General features: G+C 35.6%; 1 protein-coding gene across 4 annotated transcripts in view; it reads right to left on the reverse strand.

Annotated features, from left to right (window-relative positions):
* Btla (B and T lymphocyte associated) overlaps positions 1 to 23,419 on the reverse strand; it is an 86,352-nt gene that overhangs the window by 23,006 nt on the left and 39,927 nt on the right. For 2 of the 4 annotated variants that reach the window (XM_074073118.1, XM_074073119.1), the window contains exon 7: positions 16,391 to 23,064. In XM_074073118.1, coding sequence (XP_073929219.1) covers positions 22,789 to 23,064 — 276 coding nt within the window. In that variant the 3' untranslated portion in view covers positions 16,391 to 22,788. Of the gene's footprint in view, positions 1 to 16,390; positions 23,065 to 23,419 lie in introns of those variants that run through there. The other 2 variants (XR_012447933.1, XM_074073121.1) reach the window with 2 other exon arrangements.

The following is a 23,419-nucleotide window of genomic DNA, read 5'->3' on the forward strand; positions in this document are numbered from 1 at the left end:
TAAACACATTCTATGAGATCAGCATCAACCCTGATATCAAAACCAGATAATGTTACAACAATGAAAAAAAAAGAAAGCTACAGGCCAATATCCTCGATTAATATAGAATCAAACATCTTCTGCAAAATACTGGCAAACTGAATTCAACAGCATATTAAAAAGATTATTCATCATGATCAAGTTGGATACATCCCAGTGGTGGAAGGATGATTTAAATTAATAAATGTAATAAATCAAATCAATAGAATGAAGGAAAATTACCTCTTGATCATTTCAATAGATGCATAAAAGGTACTTGTTAAAATTCAATATTCCTTCATGATAAAACTGCTAAGTAAGTTAGGTATAGAACATAGTTCCACATAATAAAGGCTATTTATAATAAGCCAACAGTTAACACTTTGCTGAATTAGAAAAAAACTGAACTTTTTCCAAGATTTGGAACAAGACAATGATGCTCACTTTTACCAGTTTTATTCAACAGAATGCTAGAAGTCCTACCAAGAGCAAATGAACAAGGGAAAGAAACAAAGATGATTTAAATAAGAAAGAAGTCAAATTGTCACTGCAGATAACATGATCTTATATATAAAAACTCAAAAAACTCCACCAAAAAACTATCAGAACTAATAAATAAATTCAGTAAAATTGCAGAATATAAAAATAATGGAAAAATCAGTCATGTTGCTGTATGTCATAGTGCATTACCTGAATTAGAAATCAAGAAAGCAATCCCACTCAAAGTAGCTACAAAATAAATATCTAGGGATATACTTAAACTTAAAGAGGTAAAAGATTTCCATGATGAAAATCATAAAACATTGGTGAAAGAAAAATTGAAGGAGGCATGAAAATATATGGAAACATATACTATTTTCATGGATTGGAAGCTCATACTGCCCAAAGTGATTTACAGATTTTATGGAATCCTTATCAAAATAACAATGCATTATTCATAAAATTAGCAAAAATATCATAAAATATATATGAAACCACAAAAAGTCCCAACTAGTCAAAGTCATATTTGGCAAAAAGAACAAGACAGGAGGACTTTAACTACCTTACTTCAAAATTTACTATAACTTTGTACAAAGTTGTAGCAATCTAAGCAGCACGGTATTGCAGAAAAACAGACATAGAGACCAATGTTCAAGAATAGAGAGCCTAAAAGTAAATTCACACATTTTCAACTACCAGATTTTCAACAAAGATGTCAAGAACACACATTGTAAAGCAGTCTTTACAATAAATGGTACTGAAACACTGGATATCCACATGCAAAAGAATGAATCTAGTTCCCTATTTTAACTATTAACAAAAATCAACTCAAAATGGCTTAAAGATTTAAGTGTAAGACCTGAAAGTATGAAACTATTAGAAGAAAACAGAGGAATCACTTCAGGACATTGAAATAGGCAAAAGTTTTTTTGGATAAGACCACCAAAACATAGGAAACAAAAGCAAAATGACAAATGGAATTGCATCAAATTAAAAAGCTTCTGCACAGCAAAGGAAACAATCCACAGAGTAAAGAAAAAATTTAAAGAATGAGAAAGAGAACATATTTGTAAACTTCATATCTGACAAGTATTTAATATTTAAAATATATAAGGAACTCCCAAAACACAGTAACAACAAAACAACAACCTGATTAAAAATGGACACTAAATTGTCATCCTCATTCTCACTCTAGAGATGACCCACTTTCAGTATATTGAAAGTGCATTCCTCTCCTAACAAACTTTATTACCACTTTCACTGTTTAAAAAAGTGGAAAATAGATTTAAATAGACATTTCTCAAAAGAACAAATACAAATGTCTAGCAGGTATATGAAAAGTGCTCAACATTACTAACCATCAGGAAAATGCATATCAAAACCATGATGTCATGGTTTGTCTCAATAAATGTGACTGTTATCAAAGAGATAAGAGACAGCAAGGATTGGCAAACGTATGGAGAAAGGGAACACCACTTGCACATTGTTGGTGGGAATGTAAATCAGTACAACCCTTATATGAAGTAATAAAGAAATTCTTAAAAAAAAAATAGAACTACCATGCAAGCCAGAAACCCCACTTCTGGGTATATATACAAAAGAAATGAAATTGGCATGCCAAAGAAATATGTGCACTCCTGTGTTCATTGTAGCACTAGTCACAATAGCCAAATAATGGAAATAACCTAAGGTCCATCGGCTGATGAATGGATAAAGAAAACATGGTACACAGACACAACAGAATATAATTTAGTCATTAGAAAAAAGCATAAAAACCTGTCATTTATGATGACACAGATGGAAATGGAGATTGTTATGTTGAGTAAAATAAGCCAGGCAGAGAAAGACAAGTATCTCATGAGCTAACTCATATGCGAAATCTCAAAAGTTGATTCCATACAAGTTGAGAGTAGGACAGTAGTTACCAGAGGCTGGGAAGAGTAGGAGGATGGGAGGGATAAGGAGAGGTTTTGAATGGGTACTAATTACAGTTAGATACAAGCGAGCTGTTTCTGTGTGCTATTTCACAGTGGGGTGACTACAGGTAATGATGACGTACTGTTTAATTTTTTTTAAACCAGAAGAAGGGATTTTGAAACTTTTTACTATGAATAAATGATCATGTTTGAAGGGATAAGAATGTTTAACCTAATTTAAACATTTTGTAATGCATATATTTACCTAAACATTACAGGGTACCCATGAACATGTACAGTTTGTTCTATGTATTAGTCAAAAATAAATTTTAAAATGACATTATGAAAATGAAGAAAAAAGACTTGGTAACATAAACTTAATAAAACATGATTAAATGAATTTTTCTTTATAAAACAACACTTAGTTATAATAAATGTTGTTTGTGTCATTGGCAGTAGCACCAGGCACTGTTTTGACACACATCGGGTTCATATAGATGAAAAGCATAATCCCTGACCTCAACAGGTGGATGAATGAAGGGATCAGGATACTCTCAGAGCACAAATGGATAATCATAATCCAAAGTTCTCTGGACATGGAATGTGGTAGAATTAATTCTGCCATAGAACCTATGAAACCTATGAAAGAACTTACAAAGAAAGTAATGCTAATTAAGTCTTAGATGAATGTGAATTATACAGGTGCCAGTGGTGCAAAATATAGGATGAGAAGGGAAAAGAATGAATATTCAAAGCTACAGAAGTGTAAAAGGCTATGGAAGAATAAAGAACTTATGAGCTGTGGGTTACCAGGAATGGGAACAGGGAACATTTTTCTTTCTCCTATGTACATGCCCTAAAATTAGAAATTAACACCAATTTTAAAGTGCTGTTGCTACGAAGACTTAATTTAACAAGACATGCTGAATGAAGTGTGGAAGCAAACGTGATGCCATTTAGCATTTGGTGGCACATGGGTGCTGAGCCTCCTGTGTAGAAAGATGATCAGATGGTGGCCCCATTTACGTGCTCAGTATTGTGGAAAGATTCATGTGTTCAGGGCAAAGATGGTACATCTTTTACATTCTGGTGTTAGATTCTGATAGCTCTTTTCTGTCTTTTGAGTATGGAAGAAAGTGAAGAAGATAAACCTGGGAGAGGAGGTTAAAATGAAATCATATTGCAAAGACAGATCTCTGTTATAAATTGCTTAGGCTTTTTACACAAAAATACATAAACATCTTGAGAAGGGTTTTTATTATAGAGTCAATGTAAAAAAATTATTACTCTGTTCTACTGCTACTTTTAAGAAAACTGGTTTTCAAACTTATGTCATTCAGGTCTCATTAAGTTACAGACCTTCAAGGATTAACATTATGGATCAGACCAGAAGAGAAAAATAAAAAGGATAAAGACAAGACCCCAGAAGATACAAAATAAGTTATCACAAAGGTACAGAGTAAGTTGTCATAAAAAGATGGAGCTTATAGATGCTTATGTAAATTATTAAGTTAACTAAAATCCAGTTCCATTAAAGGTTTTTTAAGGTCAAAATTTAATGTACTGATGTTAAACTAAAACTTAATTCTCTTAGCTCATAACAAGGCTATCTTTAAAATATTGTATTGTTCTTGATAACATTTACAAAAATTGTCTTAAAAATGGTTTTCATTTTGTCAAGATAACTGTCAGGAACTTTTGGTGCTACAGGTTAATCCACAAATTTGTCAAGACAACAAAAATTTATTAAAACACAGAAAGGCAAGAAGCAGCTGAGCACAGGGAGTGCTACTGCACTGATTTGAGGATTAAGATAGATTTACTTATGTAAAACAAAGCCAAAGTGCACCCTCCAGATAGGATTTCAAATAAATAAATAAATAAATAAATAAGGAGCATGACACTGGAAGTCAAGACCTCCAGTTTTTATTGGCCTCAACAGAGTGGAGATGTTAGTCCTACTCCTTCCACATGGCAGGCAGAGGGAATTTTTGGCCTGGGATGTCCAGATTGGGCCTGTTATTTTAGCGGGGGCTCCATTGACTACAGGTTGGTGGGATCCTGCTGTATGTCATAAGTCATATGTTAAATGTCAACAATCTAGGATATGATCCCTTATCAACATCTGAGCCATGATTCTTGGCCACTGTGCTTCCTAACTTAGTCCCAGTAAATATTTACCTGTGTTCTCTGGTGATTTTTGACGGGTTTTGACTACTAAGGCAACTAAGTCATGTTCATTTAAGAGCTGGTTTATTTAAAATTTTCTAGATGACCTCATGGTTAAACTACTGCTGTCTTGGATTATTTTAATGCAGTTGGAATCCTATATGTGTCTGTAACTGGGCTATTTGGGGTCACTGACCCTGTTCTCCTCCCCCAACTGATGAAAAAAATCTAAGGTTTTACTTCAAGAGCTACAACTAAACTAATATGTATATATAACCTCTATAGAGCTGTGATGCTGTTGTTAATTCATATATATTAAATATATTTATGTTTTTCAAATATATCAAGCCTTCTAAAATACAAAATTTAAATAAACATGGTAACAAAAAGTTAGTGGTACTAATATACTGTTCTGATAGTTGCTAAATTGTCCATCAGAATTTTAACCATGACTCTTAAGTTTTTGTTATTACAGTTTTGATCTTTCTGGGGCATTTACAATCAAGTCCATAAAAAATAACTACTTTTGTGTCAACCAGTTTAACTTTTTAGATATCTGCTTTTGTTATATTTTGTTTTTTATTGTCCTTGTCTAAAAGCCTGCTGCCTAAGAGCCACTCCTGCTAAGCCTCTTTGTTGCTTAAATTTGGCCAAAAGGGTCTATTTGGCACTGACTCCCACCTGATCTGCTCCTTATTTCCCCCTGGATGTAGGACCAAGAACAACCAAACAAAATCCAGGAAACAGCAAATCCTGATGATGAGAAAAAAAAGGACCAATCAAAAAAGATCTTCAGTCTAAGGCCATATAACCCTGAATGTGCCCAATCTCATCTAGTCTTGGAAGCTAAGCAGGGTCTGGCCTGGTTAGTACTTGGATAGGAGACAGATCTTCAGAAGAGACTGCTCAGAAACAAGCAGTTTGGAGACAAGGGGGGGAATGCCATCAAAGTTCAAATGGAGTCACTGGTATCAGACCTCTCAAAAATAACCAAGGCTGAGAGGATTGAGGAAATGGTTCTTAGGCAGGTGGGGCTATCTGGAATTAAAGCCCTTCCAGACACAAGCTCATATTTTTAGATAGGGTCTTCTATTTAAGTAGAGACAAAATAATTATTTTTACTGACTCTAAACATGTCCTGTGTTACTTAAAGATGATGGTTTTAACTGTCTTTAAAACAATGCATTTTCTTGGACATATATACTGATAATATATTGTTGCCAAGGTAACTCTACTTAGTTAAAAAAAAAAAAAAGACATTGTCTTTTAAAGTGTCCACCCATTAAAACCCCATTGGAGGGACCCTTTTGTTGTTATCTTGTCTACTACTCCCATCACAGTTAAAGTAGCAGTGATTGTTCCTTCGATCCACCACAGTCGAGTCAAGCCAGCTTCTCTTGAGTGGGAGTGCATCCCTGATCCAACTTCACTGTGTAAGATCACCCTCCAGAACCTGAGCAACCTCCCTTGGCAGGGCTCTGCTTCCCAGGAAACAACAGGGGATCAAGAACTACAGGACAACAGCCCTGCTCTAGTCACCCACAGAAGCTGACTAGTCAACTCATGGCAGAAGCTTGAGGAGTCAATTCTCCAACAAGACAAGTGGGCTGTTTTTCACACCAGTTATCTCACCGTAATGCATTGTCACCCCATGTCTGTATCTTCTCCTGTAGTTCTCACCCTAGTCTTCACCATAGGCTTGGCAGAAACTACCCCTGCTGATTGGACTCATGGTGAAAGGTTTTTATTAGCTCTCTTCTATCTCTTTTGGGCAGAATGCATAATTACTGTTTTTTGTTACTGATCTGGTTTCCCTTCAAGGCCTCAGAGCCCTCCTCCTGTGACCTATGTATGCATACTACTCAGGCAGGAAGTGTTGTTACTAAGACTTTAATTTTCTCTCCCTATTAATTTCTTTGGTTCTCTATTTTTTTATTTTTTCTTTTCTTTCTTTGCTTTCTTTTTCCTCTTACTCTTCCTTTTTAGATCTCATTACCTTTACTATTGTAAGCTAGCTAACAGTAAATTACACATAGTACAGGGACAATAACAGCACCAAGTGGAATGATGGGAAGATGGAAAAAGGATGGAAACCATTCTCCCTCCAATAATAAATTAGTACAGGAACCAGAGGGAAATGAAGAAAACAGATACCCAGATTCAGACTCCAACAAAACAAAGATAAACTACACCAAGGAACCCAACAAAGCCCACCAGAACATCCTGAAAGAAGGAAACCTGCAAGTAATTTTCCATACTTATTATTCCTTTGCAGGCTCTGTCATCGGGTCATGCACTCATAATCACACCACCTATCTAATGTGCTCTCACAGTAATCAATATATCTGCTTCAACCCCACTTACCACCCTTGGGAGCAATGGTTAGAGATCAGGGGCATCTGACACCCTGGGAACCTAATCAGCTGGACCCAGGTGTTTAGTCTTGATAAACCAGTGTCAATGCTCTTTGATGTGGGTGGGCCATAGACAAAGGTGGATGTGGCTGTAGAGGCCTAGCTTGAAAAAGAGCCTATACGTCAAATGCTAAGTATTTGTGCCAGGGAGACAACTCTAGGCCATGTGATGATGTGGGTTCTTATTATTGCCCTTATTGGAGTTGTGTTTCATGGGCCACATGGCAGGGAGCTAAATACACAGCCCTCCTTCACAAAGGGAAAGCTGCCTCTGACTGCACCCACAGCACCTGTAACCCTGTAAATTTCACTATACTTAAGTCATCTGATTGGACATGGGGACAAGTAATTAGCATAAGTTTTTCACTACTTTTATGAGGAGATAAGAAGTGAATACTCTGTCTCTGCCAAAGCTAAAAATTTGTTCCTCTTGCTGGCTGAGTCTATAGCCCAGATACTGAATGTCACTTTGTGATATGTTTGTGGGGACCAACATGGGAGACCATTGGCCTTGGAAAGCAAGAGAGCTGGACCCATGGGAGCCTTTTAATAAGACTGCTTTCCCAAAACACAGGAAAGGCATCTAGTTCCTAAAATCTTCCATCATTGGAAATTATTGTATCTCCTGTCCAGAAGGCCACTTCTCCATCTCTGTGGGGAATTAACTTGTTTAGGACAGAAGTTTTACAAGAGACCCAATGGTGGGGAGTTCCAAACCATACAGAACCACAGCCCTACCTACTGGCCAACTTTCCTAATCTCCAGAAAGTGTGGGACGATCTTACTGCAAACATGATTGGCAAGCACCCAAGGGGCTATACTGGATCTGTGGGAAGCAAGCTTATACAGTGCTACCTAGAAGCTGGTTTGGGTCTTATGTGCTAGGCTCAATCAGACCATCCTTCTTCTTGCTTCCACTCAGACAAGGTAGAAAAACTGGGAGTCCTCATATATAAAAAAAAAAGATTAAGTAGACAAAAATGGTGTGACTTACAAATTGGCAATTTAAAAAAATGACAATTGGCCTCCTGAATAAATCATCCAGTACTATGGTCCTGCCACTTGGCCAGAAGATGGGTCCTGGGGCTATTTCACCCCTGTATATGCTCAACCATATCATCAGGCTGCAGGCTGTTGTTAAAATTATAATTAATGAAACTACAAGAGCCTTCAATATGTTGGCAAAACAAAGCACTAAGATGTGGAATGCCATCTATCAGAACCACTTGGCTTTAGACTATGTGCTTGCTTCTGAGGGAGGAGTTTATTAAAAAAACTTAACCTAAATAACTGCTGCTTACAGATTAATGAATAAAAAAAAATGTCATAAAAGGGATCACAGACAAAATGAGAACACTTGCCCACGTCTCAATCCAGACTTGGAGAGGATGGGATCCCAATGACCTGTTTGAAGGATGGTTTTCTGCCTTAGGTGGATTCAAAAATCCTGATAGGGACAATGGGCTTAATTCTAAAGTCATGCTTAATATTGCCCTGACTGGTTCCCCTGGTGCTGTGGTCTATCAAGACTATTATACAGGCCATTAAAAAAGGAAAGTGGCCACACATGTAATGTTGCTATGAAAATACAAACCCCTAGATCAAGATGATGCTCTTTGATCCTACGTGGGTCTGAGCATCAAGGCAGGGAATAATGTAGGAGGGAGGAGGATCAAAAGAAAACAGACTAGGCCTGAGTCTTGAGAAAGCAGCAGGGAGGCAGGGGTGGCATAGCAGAGAGATAAACCTAAGAAATCTGAACATGAGGAAGGTCATGTGCACTGAGGAGGGGAAAGTCACAGAGCACAAGGGTAAAGTAGCCTATATAATTAAATATAACCATATATGGATTAGACCTTGCTTTTTGCTTTTGTAACCTGCTTGTAAGGGTATATAAGGAGAGAACCCTTTGTTCTCAGGGCTCAGCCTTTGGAAACAAGTCTGCTAAGTCTGTGCTGGCACAATAAAAAGTTGCTTCCTGCTAAATTGCCTCAGTGTCCTGTATCTCAGCTAGCAATTTCCCACAACAAGATTAGTGTAAAACAAATAGCCTCCAGTTCTGGGAAGATGTACTCATATAAGTAAAGTCCTATGTCAGAAAGAAGAATGGAGCTGTGGCTTTAGATAAACATAGAGACATTCAAACTATCAGGCAGAGCCAAGTGCTGGAAGAAACCATCTCCCAAACAAGGCAAGGAGGTCTGGGACAGGAGATCAGTTTAAGGAATGTGGATTTAGCAGAATAAGACAGGAACACAACCCACAGAGAGCTGGCCAAAACAGCAAAGCTGGGCCCTCTTCCTGTTATTCCTAGGGAGAAAAATGAGAGTAGGAGAGTGGGTGGAAGGAAAGATGTTTTGTAATTAAGAAGTGTAGCCAGATTGGCTTTTCAAACCATGGTATTTTGTTATTGCTGTGTTCACTATTTCATTTCTCAGACAGGAATGAACCAAGTTGAAACACTTTAGGAAATTCTCTCCATGTCCTACTGCTTTTGATTCTCTGAGAGCCAAAAGATGATGGAGTCACTGAGAAAATAGGTGAGATGAGGTAGACGTGGATTAATTGTTTAGGCCAAGATAGCTATCTCCCTGGTTATAGATGTAGCCAGAAGGCTCAAATCCCAACCACAAACACAAAAAGATCTCCTATTCTGGTTGTTCATTGGTAATGTGTGCATTCAGTAGTGAGGTCCCATTAGAAAAAAATGATCTGAACTGAAAGCCTTTGTCCCCAGATATTATTTAGGTCAAGAAGAAGCTTCTGGGGCTTCACTAAGAAGCTTATGAGGATGAACACTGTTCACTAAGACCCTGTAATCCAAAGTTTTCTCAAGTGTTCTCTTCCTCACTTTCATTTCAAGCATGTATCCACTCTGATCTTTCTGAACCAATTTTTCTTCCAGTTCCATTTCTCCATCTTTATTCCCTTAAGTCAGGCACCATGGTAGGGTCACATGCCTAGCCTTGGGTTAAGATTTATCCTGAATACTAGTTCTCCAATTTATTGTTTTAGTTACATTTCCTCAGATCCAGGAACAGTCCACATGCTGTCCAGTTGGCCAGTAGGAGCTTTCCTGATAACAAAGCCCTGGCCTGGCCTGGTTTATTTCCATATCCTTGAAAAGATCTTGTAAGGCAGTAGGAAATCCATGGAGTTCTCTAAGCAGAACGCATTATTAATCAGATTTGTTCTATTAATAAAAAAAAACACTGTTTACTGAAAATGACAGAATTCAAACCTTAATTAGTTTAAGGAAAACAGCAACCTCTTCAAGCTGCAGGTTTTTCAACTCTAAACTGGGATTTTATTGGCACCTAGCACACTTCTGTTATATACCTGGCATTCAGTAAATGTTAGCTCTGATTATCTGTGTGCAAATGATATGGGAATGTTTGAAAAAGCCAGGTCTTCTCTCATATTAGTTTGCATGCCTCACAAACATCTAATTATGTGCTCTGAAAGAACTCATAGGTAGATTTGTCTTTGTTTATAGTTTACTCATCTTGGATCATATGCCACAAAATGCTTGTAATCAAGCTTTTCCACACCAAGGCCAGGTTGATGCCCTTCTTCTGTGCACTGAGAGCACCCCAAATGAACCTTCATCTTTACAATTACCACTTAATGTGACAGTGACCTATTTATGGCTCCCTCGCCAAAGAGCAAGACGCCTAAAGACTAGGTCTCTTTGAACCCTCCAGAACCTAGCAGGAATTGGCATGTAGTGGACTCACAAAAAATATTTTTTGAGTAAATTACTAAATGAATGGGAGTAGCAATTTTTGAGCATCTGGATATAAAGCAGAGATTTAGGATTTATTTTTTCTCTTTTCTGCAAGTGTTCCACTTTACATAATTCTGATTAGCACCATGTGCATCCTCTAGAGCTTATCAGGCTAACAGAATCTCAAGACCTAGCCACATCTGAAGGACTGAAATGTGAAATTAGTGACATCGACGTTGAGATAGATACACTGCTGTCAGACCACTATATAGCGATATGCACCACTGAAGAGCCTCTGTCTTTAGTGCTCACACACTTCAGGTGAGTGCTTTCCTCAGCCCTTCCCCTCTAAAATTCCTTGTCTTCTTTCGAGATCAGCTATCGGTTTTTTTGTTGTTGTTGTTGTTTTTCAGCTATTGGTTTTAAATATACTTAAATTATTTTATGTAGCATATTTTGATGGTTTCAATTGTGAAGATTTTTAAGAATAACTAGTCTGCAATATTGCTTGAAACAAAAATCTTGCACAGTTTCCACCATGACTATGACAATTTCATTTTCAACCTGAAAAATTCTAGTATTGATTTTTATGTAAAGATTAGTAATTCTGAGCCATTATCCAAACACAAACTACATGTTGAATAACTTCTAATTGGTACCTTTCCAACTGGTTTTTCCATATTTATTTAGCTCTCTTTCACTGTTATTTACCTCCATTTCAAATTGATTTTTAAGTATTGGTAGTGTTGTAGGTTTTAATGTCATCATTACTCTTCCTTTTGAGAAATTTTGTAATATTTTGCATTTTCAAGTATGTTTTGATGTAATTTTCCCAACTTCCAAAATACAATTATTTTGGTGTTTTAGTTAGAACTCATCAAATAGTGAAATTTAGGGAAAGTCCTATTAAGGCTTACTATCTAAAAGCATAGCTTGTCTTTGCACTTAATTTACAGTTTATGATGGAATAAAGGTTTATCTTTTTAAATTTTGAAGAACAATTTATATGCACAGATGTGAAATGTTTTATAAGTTTTGACGAATGCATCACCTATCTATCCCATCACCCTGCCGAGATACAGAATACTGGGCTGGTGGAGTGACTCAAATGGTACAGCACCTGCCTAGCAAGTGTGAAGTCCTGAATTCAAACCCCATTACCACCAAAAAAAAAGATACAGAATATTTCCACTTCTGTAGAAATTCCTGTGACCCTTCCTGTCAATACTTCCACAGACATATATACTCCCAGAGCCAGTCAACACTTTTCTGATTTATTTCTGCAAAGATTTTTTCTTATTCTAGAACTTCATATAAATGGAATTATAATCTTTTATGTCTGCCTTCCTTTGCAAAGAAATAAGTTTTATAGTTGCATCCATATAGCTATGGGTAACAGCAGTCCATTCTTTCTTGTTGTTGAGTAATATCCTATTACATTAATATATCACAATTTTTAAATCCATTGATAGACACTGGCTATTAGGAATAAAACAGCAACAATTCTTGGATAAGTCCTTATACAAGTGTAAATATGCTTCATTTAGCTTAAGTAAATATCTAGAAGTAGAACTGCTGTCACATGATAGGTGTATATTTAATTTTCTAGCAAAATGCTGACCTTTTTTGCTGTGTGGCTGTTCTTATACAATTTTACCAGTAATATCTAAGAGTTCCTGTTGCTCTACAACCTCATCAGTCTATTTAATTTACTGGTATCAGTCTATTTGATTTCATCTCTTACAGTGGATATATGGTGATATTTCTTTGAGGTTTTAATTTTCAATTTCTTGGTGATTTAGGATTCTTATTTTTCAATATGCTTACTATTTTATATATTTTATAAAGTGTCTAAGCATTTTGTTATTTTTAAATTTGGGTTTCTCTTTAAATAGTCTAGATATAAATTATTCTTGAGATGTATGTAATGAAATATTTTCTCCTAGCCTGGGGCTTGCCCAAACATTTTTTAAAGTATCTTTTGATAAGTAGGAATTTAACTTTTGACAAGCCTAATACATTATATCACATTTTTCTTTTATGATGAGTATTTACTGTGTTCTGTATAAGAAAGTTTTGCCTTTCCCAAGGTCAGGAAGAAGTTTTATTTTAGAAGTTCTATACTTTTGCCTTTTATTTTTAGATGTAGGCCCATTTTTAATAACTTTTGTATATAACATAAGACAGAGATTGATGTGGGTTTTTTTCCTGTGTATATCCAGTTTTCCAGTAATGTTAGGAGCATTACTTTTTCTGATGAGCAGCTTTGTAAGAAAGGTAGGAGTGTACATACAGACTTTCTCTTCTGCTCCATTGATCTGTTGTCTAAGCCAGTGTTTCACAAGTTTTCAATTGTGGATTTGTCTGTTGCTCCCCTTAGAGTTGATTTATGATCATATTTTGAAGGTCTGTTTTTAAATCTATACACATTCTGAGTTGAATTTTTATAGCCATGAACTGTCACTCTTTGTCACTGGTACGATTTCTCTCAAGTTCCACTGTCACTGGTATTAATACAGCCATTCCAGCTTTATGATGAGTGACAGTGTGTGACATTTCTTTTTCTATCCTGTCACTGTCGACCTGTCTATGTATTTCTATTTGAAGAGTGCCTCTTATAAACTGCATACAATTTCAGCCCAATAATTTCTGACTATTAATTGGAATTTATATACTAGTTTTGTTTGATAAAATGATTTGTATGGTTGGGCTTAATTTTACTACCTTTTATTTACCTCATGCTTTCTATTGATCTTTCTTCTTTCCTGACTTCCATTAAATGTTTATGTAACATTCTATTTTATTTTTAATTGGCTTTTTTGTTTCAATTCTTTTAAAAATTTTAGTGATTGCTCATCCTGAACTTATCGCAGTGTATTTTGTATAATATTCTTTCATTTACCATCTTTCATTTTTGAGCTGTTATTATATGTTTTATATCCACATATTCCATAAAATCCATAAGGCCATATTTTCCTTCAGACAGTATTTATATATTAAAGAAATTAACAATAGGATTTCAAATGTCTTTTATATTTATCCATGTATTTCCATTCCTGACACTTTTCATTCTATTGTCAGGATCCTGGTTTTCATCTGGAATCATTTTCCTTCAGACAAAAGAATATTTTTGGAATACATTAGTGATGCATTTTCTTTGGTGACAGATTTTCTCAGTTGTTTGTATGGCCTGGAACTCACTATGTAGCTCAGGCTGGCCTCCAACTTGAATTCTCCTGTCTTAGCTGAAATCCCGAGTGCTAAAATTCAAGAATGCACCACCATACCCTGCATGAATCTTCTTTTATTTTTAGGCTCATTTTTGACAGTAGTTTCTCTGACAATTTTTCTTCTAACTCAAAATATTTCATTCTATTATTTTTATGACAAATAGAAATTTTATTGATTCTTGGTGTGTGACATGACCTTTTCTTCTGACTTAGCCCTGATCTGGCTAGTTTGCCATTGTTTCTCCTCTTTGAGACATGGGTTGATATTTTTCATCAAATTTAGAAGTAATTTGACCATTATTTCTTTAAATATGTCTTTTCTACCCTAGCCTCACTCACATCTTCTTCTGAGGCTAAAATCACACTTATGTTGGACTATTTTATATCCCTTGGTTCTAGTGTGTTATTCTTAAATGTCTTTCTGATTCACATTTAGAAATACTTTATCTAAATCTTTTAATCATTATTAATAAAAGAAATGCACATATCATTTTCTTTTTAATTTGTTCTGCATCAGTAGTTCTCAGTTCTAGGAAATAGTTTTTAGTAGGAAAAAAATCATGAATTTATAATTCAAAACTTGAACTTCAGAGTTCTTAACACCTTTAATTTTATACTTGTATTAAGTTTTCTTATTCAGAAAATACTTATTTCTAAATATATTAACATACATATTTTCTGTATCCTATACTACACAGATAATATTAAAATATTATTATGATGAAAATTGCAAAAATACAGATTAAAATACCGTATGTTTTTTGTTTTTATGATATCTCTATAAGAATGCATAGTCAAAACTCTGATTAAAGTTATTAAAGATAATTATTCTCTCTGTCTATGCTGCCAAACTAACATGTTTGCTAGTTTGAGTTTGTTTTAATTTGTTTTAGATTTTGAAAATGATTTATAAAGTACTAGTATTACTTAATTATGCAAATAATTTCCACGATTCCAAAACCAAGCTCTGTACTAAGGAATAGTCACTGAAGTCTCATTTCCACCTTGATTATTGCATACTGTTGGGTCTTTCCACCCAGAAGTGGTCATTTAAATTTTTTTACTTTTCATATTTTGAACTAAGGACACATAAGTGTTTATATATGTGTGTGTATGTATTTGTGTGGACATGTGTATATGGCTATGCTGCATCTACTACTAATTTTTTTTTTAGGTTTCTGAGATGCTTTAAGATATTCAACATACTAATAATGCAGAATAGGCAGTACATTTTACAAAAAAAAAAAAGGATTGTGTGAATTTGTTTTGACTTCTGTGGAATCGTATTCCACAAGACCAGCATATTTTAAAGAGTTGTCAGCTGAAAGAGATTAAAACCAGGATGTTTTGTATGGCATGTGGGTTTTAGCAAATGAGATACCCTCTGATTTTCCCGAGACCACTAGAGTTCATTTATAGCTCATGGGTGATGGGACTTACCCTGAACCGCAAGTTTGGTTCAACAGTTTTATTACTGAGCTTCTCTTTCCTTCTTTGACTTTGTCCCTGATTCTTTTTTATACTTTTTTTTTTTCAACATATTGTTGCTTCTTGAGGGGAGGGAAGCTGTGATGAGAAATGTTAGGGCTGCCTGAAACCTGTATTTCCTTCCATCACTGATGTTATCAGCATCTTAATTCCATAATGCCCTTCTCCAGAAAAGTCTGCATACCTGCCTTTATCTTCAGATGTAGTCCTGCCCCACTCTGGCACCAAGTCTATACAGGAATTATATTAGAGACTTCCATACTCAAATGCAATTGACTCAGAATCCACCTCCATTCCTGCTGCTGGGTCCTGTGCTAGTTTCACATACCATTTGCCTGGTCTCCAGTCAGAGTTATTTGGATCACTGACCTCCTGATTATAGCCTACTGAGTTTTGGCCTTTCTAAACATACCTACTGTGATGACCATCATGATCCATCCTTCCCTTCATCAAGCATACTATCCCCTCCAGTGTAGTGGCAGATCCTTGCCTGTTACCAATGTCTTCCTTCTAGTGATTAGCCCAGCACTGATAACTTAGCAACTGCAAGCAGTACCGTGCTTACACAGAGCTTATCAAACACTCCTGAGTTGCTTCAGCAGATAGCTCTGAGACATCATATAGTCTTCTTTTGCATACCTGAGAGACCAGAGCAACCTCAGATCCTTTGTTGCTCAAGTTGGTGTTGGGGTAAAAAGATCAGCTCCGGAATCAGATTGCTAGGCTGGAATTCAGTCACTATCACTTATTAGTGACGTGTATTTGGGCAAGTTACTTGACCACTCTGTGCCTCAGTTTCATGACCATTAAGTATAATAAGCACAATAACCAGCTACTTCATAAGGTGATTGTGAGAATTTTAAAAAATTGTGTACTTAGAGGTCTTAGAACAATGGTGGGTATTTAGACAAGCAATAAGCAAATGGTGATTGTTATTTTGACATTATTTTATTGTTGCAAATGGATCAAGAATCATGAGGTGAAATACTACAGAGGACTTACTAATGCATAGCTATGAGTCATAGAAAGTAGCATAGGTCTTAATTTAGTACAGCAATCCATCTATGGGCCAGTTCCACTATTACATGAAATAATTCTTTGGAAGAATTTATACATCTTAACATGTTTAAAAGATACATATTAAACATTCGCATGATTCAGACAAATTTTGAGATCATATATGTCCCAATATGTAGGATATCATTCAAAGAAAACATGAACTCACAAAAGTTTAAATAACACAGCTGATGCAATGACTCAGGTGGTAGAGTGTCTGCCTAACAAGTGCAAGGCCCTGAGTTCAAATCCCAGTACTGCCTCCCCAAAAAAATCTGGTCTCCAGAAGTTTGAAGAACAATGCAATGTGTAATTGTCTAGTTCAGAGCTATCATTTCTAATCATTTTAAGAATCTTTGTGAATGTCAAATCAGAATGTTGTAGTTTTTAACCTTTGTATATTAGCATAGAGGATTTACTAAAATTCAGGTTATTCCTGCCCCTCCTTTCATTAAATATCAAATAAAATTATTTATCAATTGTTAAATATTTAATTAGCATTAAACATGCTAATTATGCATATTTTTGACAATCAAACAGCTAAAAGAGAAAATAGTTGAAACAACTGTTGGTTACATTGTTCAAACTAAGAGTTCAACTAATAGTAGAACTGGACCATAGATTGACTGCTATCTTAAATTGAGACCCATGCTATGAGATCTATGGCTTATAATCATGTATTAATTAACCAAGCACTTTATAACCACTTACATATTACTTAAATGAAAATTACAACTAAAATTGAGCCTGTCATTCCTCCAATATTACCTACTCTACGGTCACTGGACTTCTAACTATTCTCAAAATATGCCAAGCCCTTCTGAATGACTCTTTTCTGCCCAGAATTCCTTCCTCCCTTTATCCTGGCTTTTAAAGAAAGCACAAATGACAATTTTTTTTATTTCCACAAAAGAAACAGTTGCTTCCTCTTTCTGATTCTTTCAATTGAATAATTTAACATTCATAGAGTACTTACTATATTAGGATGAAATCATTCCTTTGCTTTTTTCATGTCCTCACCTTAGCTATAAAATAGAATCTGATCTTCCCTCTTTGCAGGTACTTCCTTACAGAAAAAGGCTTGATTTAACTGGCCGTGAGACAGACAGAGGCTGTCACCTTTTTTGGACACATTAACCTCAGGAGGAAGCCCTTGTATTAAAGTCAGGGAGCTTGTCATCATATTCTTGAGTGCAATCAAGGGAGCTTGAGGCAGAATGACATCCTCCCCTGAGATGGTTGTGTATCTTTGTAGACCAATTCTGCCTACACATTCATCCCAAAGTCAAGCAGGATTTAGATGGAGAGATGGGTGAGAAACCCATTTTGTCTTTGAGCCAAGCAATAGTATCCAATCCATCTTATTAATATTAACAGTTTTCCCAATATGAATCCTCTATTTCTTAATTGATTAAGAACCTGTAGAGACTGAGAAATGTGATTAATGAGTGTTCCTTCAAAAACCCTTTATCAGTGTCTTAGGAACAAAGATTCTACTAAAGTGAATAATAAATGAGCCTTATACTCAAGTAACTTATGGTTCTGTAGTATTTCCACAATGGTTTGCACCTATCTCTATGGCATAATTTAAGCATAATTATGCCAATAATTATGCTTAAATTATAATTTTTTTGTTTGCTTTCTACCTCTTCATCTATTTTGTAAACAGCGTTTGGCAGAAACAAAGTCTTTCTCAACCATGTAAAGGCAGATGCCAGCAAACTAGTAGGTGCTAGTAGATGGTCATAAATTGTTTGCAGATGAAGCAATATGCATGGAATGCTCACCCTAACCAGAATAGATTCTGCTTTTAAAGATTAGTATCTATAACTTGTTTTTGAAACTTCAAGTTGATTTCTAGCACAAAACTTTCAGTTTCCGTATTCTCAAGCTGGCACAAACTACCGTTCTGTAAAATAGTCATGTTTTCTTTCTCACTTTCCATTTTTACTTTCTGGGTGGGGTGTTGAGGCCCTTCCTGTACCTTCCTAAAATAGAACTTTCCAAATTAGTTGGTCCTAAATATGTATCTTGTTTTCCTGCCAGATCTGACTTAGAGTGAGAAGAGATGGATTCAAAAAAGACTAAGTGGATTGCAAGATTCACAAAATGGACACAAATTACTTGAGGATCCTGTTAAAATATAGATTCTTATTTAGTGTGTGAAGCCTGTGAATCTACATTACCACCAAGCTCCCAGAGTTATTATGCTTATTTGAGGAGCCTCCCTTGAGTTGCAAGGGAGTAGACTTCACAAACACAATCATTCATTCAAAATTATTTAATTCTAATATGTGCCAAGCACCAGGCTAGGATACTAAATAGGAATGTGGTATATGTATCCCACACCAGAATGAGGCAGCAAACATAGTAATAAATAACTACTGTGATTACCATGAGAATAAGAAGACAAAAATAGATTGCAAGAAATAATTGCTAATGACATATATAATGAAGGATTATCACCTAAACTATATTTAAAAAATCTTAAAATTCAGCAACAAAAATGAATAATCTAATTCAAAAATGGGTAAAAAATGGTACCTCATCAAAGAAAATAGAGAGATGGAAAATAAGCCTATGAAAAAATGATAAGCATCATTTGCCTCTAGGGAATTGCAAATTAAAACAATGAGATACCAATAAATAAACACCAACTAAAATGGTGAAATTCTAAGCCACTAACAACACCAAAATGTTGGCTAGGATGGGAAGAAACAGGGACTTTGATTTATTGGTAGTGGTAATGCAAAAGGGTACAGCCACACTGGAAGACAGTTTGGCAGTCTCTTATAAATCTAAACATACTCTTCTCATACAGTCCAGCAATCATCCAACCTTGAAATTACCCAAATAAGTTGAAAACTTATATTCACACAAAAATGTACACATCAGTGTTTATAACAACTTCATAATTACCAAAATTTGGAAGCAACCAAGATGCCCTTCAGCAGGCAAATGAATAAATTAAGTTGTGATACATCCAAACAGTGCAACAGTATTCAACACACAAAGAAAGAAATGAGCTATCAAGCCATGGAAAAACATGGAGGAAACGCAAAAGCATGTTACCATATGAAAGAGGTCAATATGAAAATGCATGAACTATGTTTTACTCCAACTATATTACATTCTGGAAAATCAAACCATGGATATAATAAAGAGATTAATTGGTTGCTGGAATTAGGGGGAGGGACAAGTGAATGGGGAGAGCACAGAGTGCTTTTAGGGCAGAATTACCATTACAATGGTGGATTTAGGTCATTATGTAAGTCAAAACAAACAAAAAAAAAACTATAGCCTATAGCATGAAGAGTAAATCCTGGCTGGGTGCCATTGGCTCCCACCTGCAATCCTAGCTATTCGGGAGGCAGAGGTCAGGAAGATCATGGTTTGAAGCCAGCCTGGGAAAATAGTCCAAGTGAGACCCTATCTCGAGAAAAACCCATCACAAAAAAAGGGCTGGTGGAGTGGCTCAAGATGTAGGACCTGATTTCAAGCCCCAGTACCATAAAATATAAAATAAAATAAAAAAGAGTAAATGCTAAGGGTTGGGGATGTGGCTCAAGTGGTAGAGTGCCTTCCTTGCAAGCTGGAGGCCCTGAGTTCAAACCTAGGAATCACATACAAACAAAAAGTCACTCCTAAGCAAACTAAGGACTTTGGTCAATAAAGACATCTCCATATTGGCTCAATTTTAACAAATATACCACTATAGTGCAGGATGCAGGCGTATGGAAAATCTCTGTGCTTTCTGCTTAGTTTTGATGGACCTAAAACTTCTTTTTTACACAGGCACACAGACACATACTCACAGAATGAGAGGATGAATTCAGTCTGGGAACACATTCTTGGTTGGTACACAAAGCTGATCGAGTAAATCACATATAACAAACCCAGTACCTACTTCAAGTTTCTCAAATTGTAGACACTGGAAAACATATTAAAATCACCCGAGGTGTTTTTTAAAAATTCAAATTAGAGTCATATCCTAATGTGATTCATATTCATATTCCTGAATCAGAATTTCTAAGTACTAGGAGTTGGTAATATGCAAATTAACAAGTTTTTCGGGTTGTCTCTATGAGAACAACCTGATTTGAGAATCTCTTCTGTTTTGTCTCTACATATTTTTTGGTACAAAAGCAAATTTCAAATTGATTTCAAGTTTTAAAAAACCTTACTTTCTTATTAGGAACAATTGACAAGCATAGAACTCATGGAAAATCATTGAATTATCTTCCATCTGTAAATTAATGAAATACATACAGAAAGAATACCAAAATACATTTATTTAGGAAAATATACATATATCTGATACCCTTTTTAAAAAGGAATAAAAACATAAATGATTTTGTGATCTTGACAAACATGGTACAAATATAAGCTTATTTGCCTCATTTATAGTGGTAAAGTCACTGTTAATATTATCTTTTATTGTAAGATATGTTAAGACTGTTCTAATCACTTTATACAGAAATATATTTTTTTAAATTGGAGAAAATTATGAAAGAATTTCTAAACTTTGTGTGTTTATCTGATAAGAGGAGAACAGTACTCATCCTCCCATATTTCCTGTTTCTATTTTTAAGAACGCAACAGGCAGCTAGTCTAATGTCTTTTTGCATAAATTGTCCACAAATACTACTTGGCTAAAACAACTTACTTAAAATTAGTTGCTTAAAATTCTAGGTGTAATGATATATTGGCTACATTAAAGTGATTCAGAAACAGTGCTTGCAGCCCCACATTCAAGGAACTAAAAGTCAATGTGATGTGAACATTATGTAAGAAAAGCTTCAGAACTTCTCTCTGGTTTGTGTGAGTGTGTGTGTGTGTGTGTGTATGTATGTTCTCTACTTACATTCTTATAATTTCATAAATTATCTTCTTTAATGACTCATTTTCTGTAGTATTTTGCGCTTCATAAACAAACTGAAATGGAACACCAATGTGATCAGTTTCTCTTGTCCAAATTTTGTAAGTCACCTACTCCTTCCATATACAAACACACCTACACGCATGCACACATGAAAGCATGCATGCACATACACACATGCACACAGACTTCTGCATATACAGACCACATTTGTTCAGCAGTTCATGTATTTCTTCAAGTGGATTCTTATTTTTATATGAGTAATTATTGCATTACTAAATAGCAGCATCTGAGAACTCTAGCCTCTAGCTGTTGAATAAAGGTATAGGCTATTTTTGAAATCATTACACTCAAGTACTTTGGAAATTCAGAACATGTAGAAATCTTCACTATCCTCTTACATGACTGCAATATCAGTATTTTAACAAGGACTATCAAACTGTAATTCCTTACTACATATGACTTTCCTTGATTTCTTCATTTGATGACCAGCAAGATATAGATATTAATGCAAGTATGTCAACCTCTGCTAACCAACTAAATATTCTGGACTTTTCTACATTCCATTAATTATTCTTTCAATTTGCTATCAGGTCAAGCATGAGGCAGTTACAAAGTTCAATCTGCATTTGCCCAATAATACCTATTCTCATTGATTTTTATGTGTGTTCAAATGCCCCTTCGTCTATTAATTCAGCAGCATAATATCACATTCATATTCACTACTCTCCGTGATGCAAATACCGACTCACCACTTTGCTTATAAATGCACTATACCTTGATTGCTCCACCAGTAGCTAATCTGCTTCCCAATTTAACAGGATGGATATTAGCAACTGTTTGCCAGATACAGAGAAGATCCACCTCACACCCAGGGTCTGTGTTCTGCCAACCACTCTTTCCAATTCTTTCTTATGTCAAGTCTAAAATAATTTCTCTTTTGTACTTAGGAAACATTAGCTGTAGGATGACACAGGAAATTCTCTTTCTATGGAAGATTGGGAACATACAATCATTACTACAGTTTAAGTAGTCAACTGGGACATTCTTTCATTTTCAAGAGTTTGTAGTGAACTGATCCACATGATACAAACCTCTCTGATAGCTCCAAAGGATATATTGGCTTTACATATTGGGTAAAAGATAGCTATGTTTAAATTTTCTACTATTCTGCTATTCATGATATGAAAACATTTTAGAGAGATTTGTTGTTAAAACTCTCCCAAGGAAGTTTTTGGGAGAAATTTTAATCTTATGTCCTATGGACCTTTGAGATCTAAGCACCAACATAAACCATCTTGAAGTGAAATTCCTCAAGCTGAGGACTATCATCTGAAATCCTGCCAAGGCCAGACAATGGTGTTGACATTGCTGATCATTCGGTAATCACTGGCGGGTGTCAGGATCAGATTCAACTCCTCACACATATGGATGCATATTCTGTTGGTGCTTCTTGCACATTTCTTGCCTGTCTTGTGTTCCTTCCAATGACGGAATGGTTCAGGGAAGCATAAACAATGCCCTGTTTATTTTCTTCCAGTCGTGGGTAAAAATATACTTCAGCCCCTTCCTGTGTCCTAAACCAGGAGTCATTATCATAAATTCCAGCTTCTGGTGGCAGTGTTTGGGAATTTTGCCTACGACTGTCCTCTGCTTGCTCACTGCTAAGGGGTTGAGGAGCATCAACCTATAAGAGAAAAAGATGTATACGTAAGGACATGATAATACATATTTAATAGTAAAGAATGAGTGAGCAGCCGAGTGGAGTCATATACGTTGAAAGAAAGAACTTATTATTCCTTGTATATGTTGCTAATATCTATATTTGTGACAGGCTTTAGATTATTAGAGGAAGAAAGTTTTGAGGGCCACCATGTTCCTCCCAAACAGTTATTTTGTGCTTTATTGTGAGTCCTTTTTGAGGTCACAGAACACTTTTCAATCCCTCTTCAAAACAAAAGCAAGCCAAAATTAATAAGAAAGGCAGAAAACTTCAGGCATTCTATAATCCAGTGGGAAGTATCAATGTAGCACAGAATAAA

This window comes from Castor canadensis, chromosome 5 (assembly GCF_047511655.1).
Source record: "Castor canadensis chromosome 5, mCasCan1.hap1v2, whole genome shotgun sequence".
Taxonomy (NCBI): domain Eukaryota; kingdom Metazoa; phylum Chordata; class Mammalia; order Rodentia; family Castoridae; genus Castor; species Castor canadensis.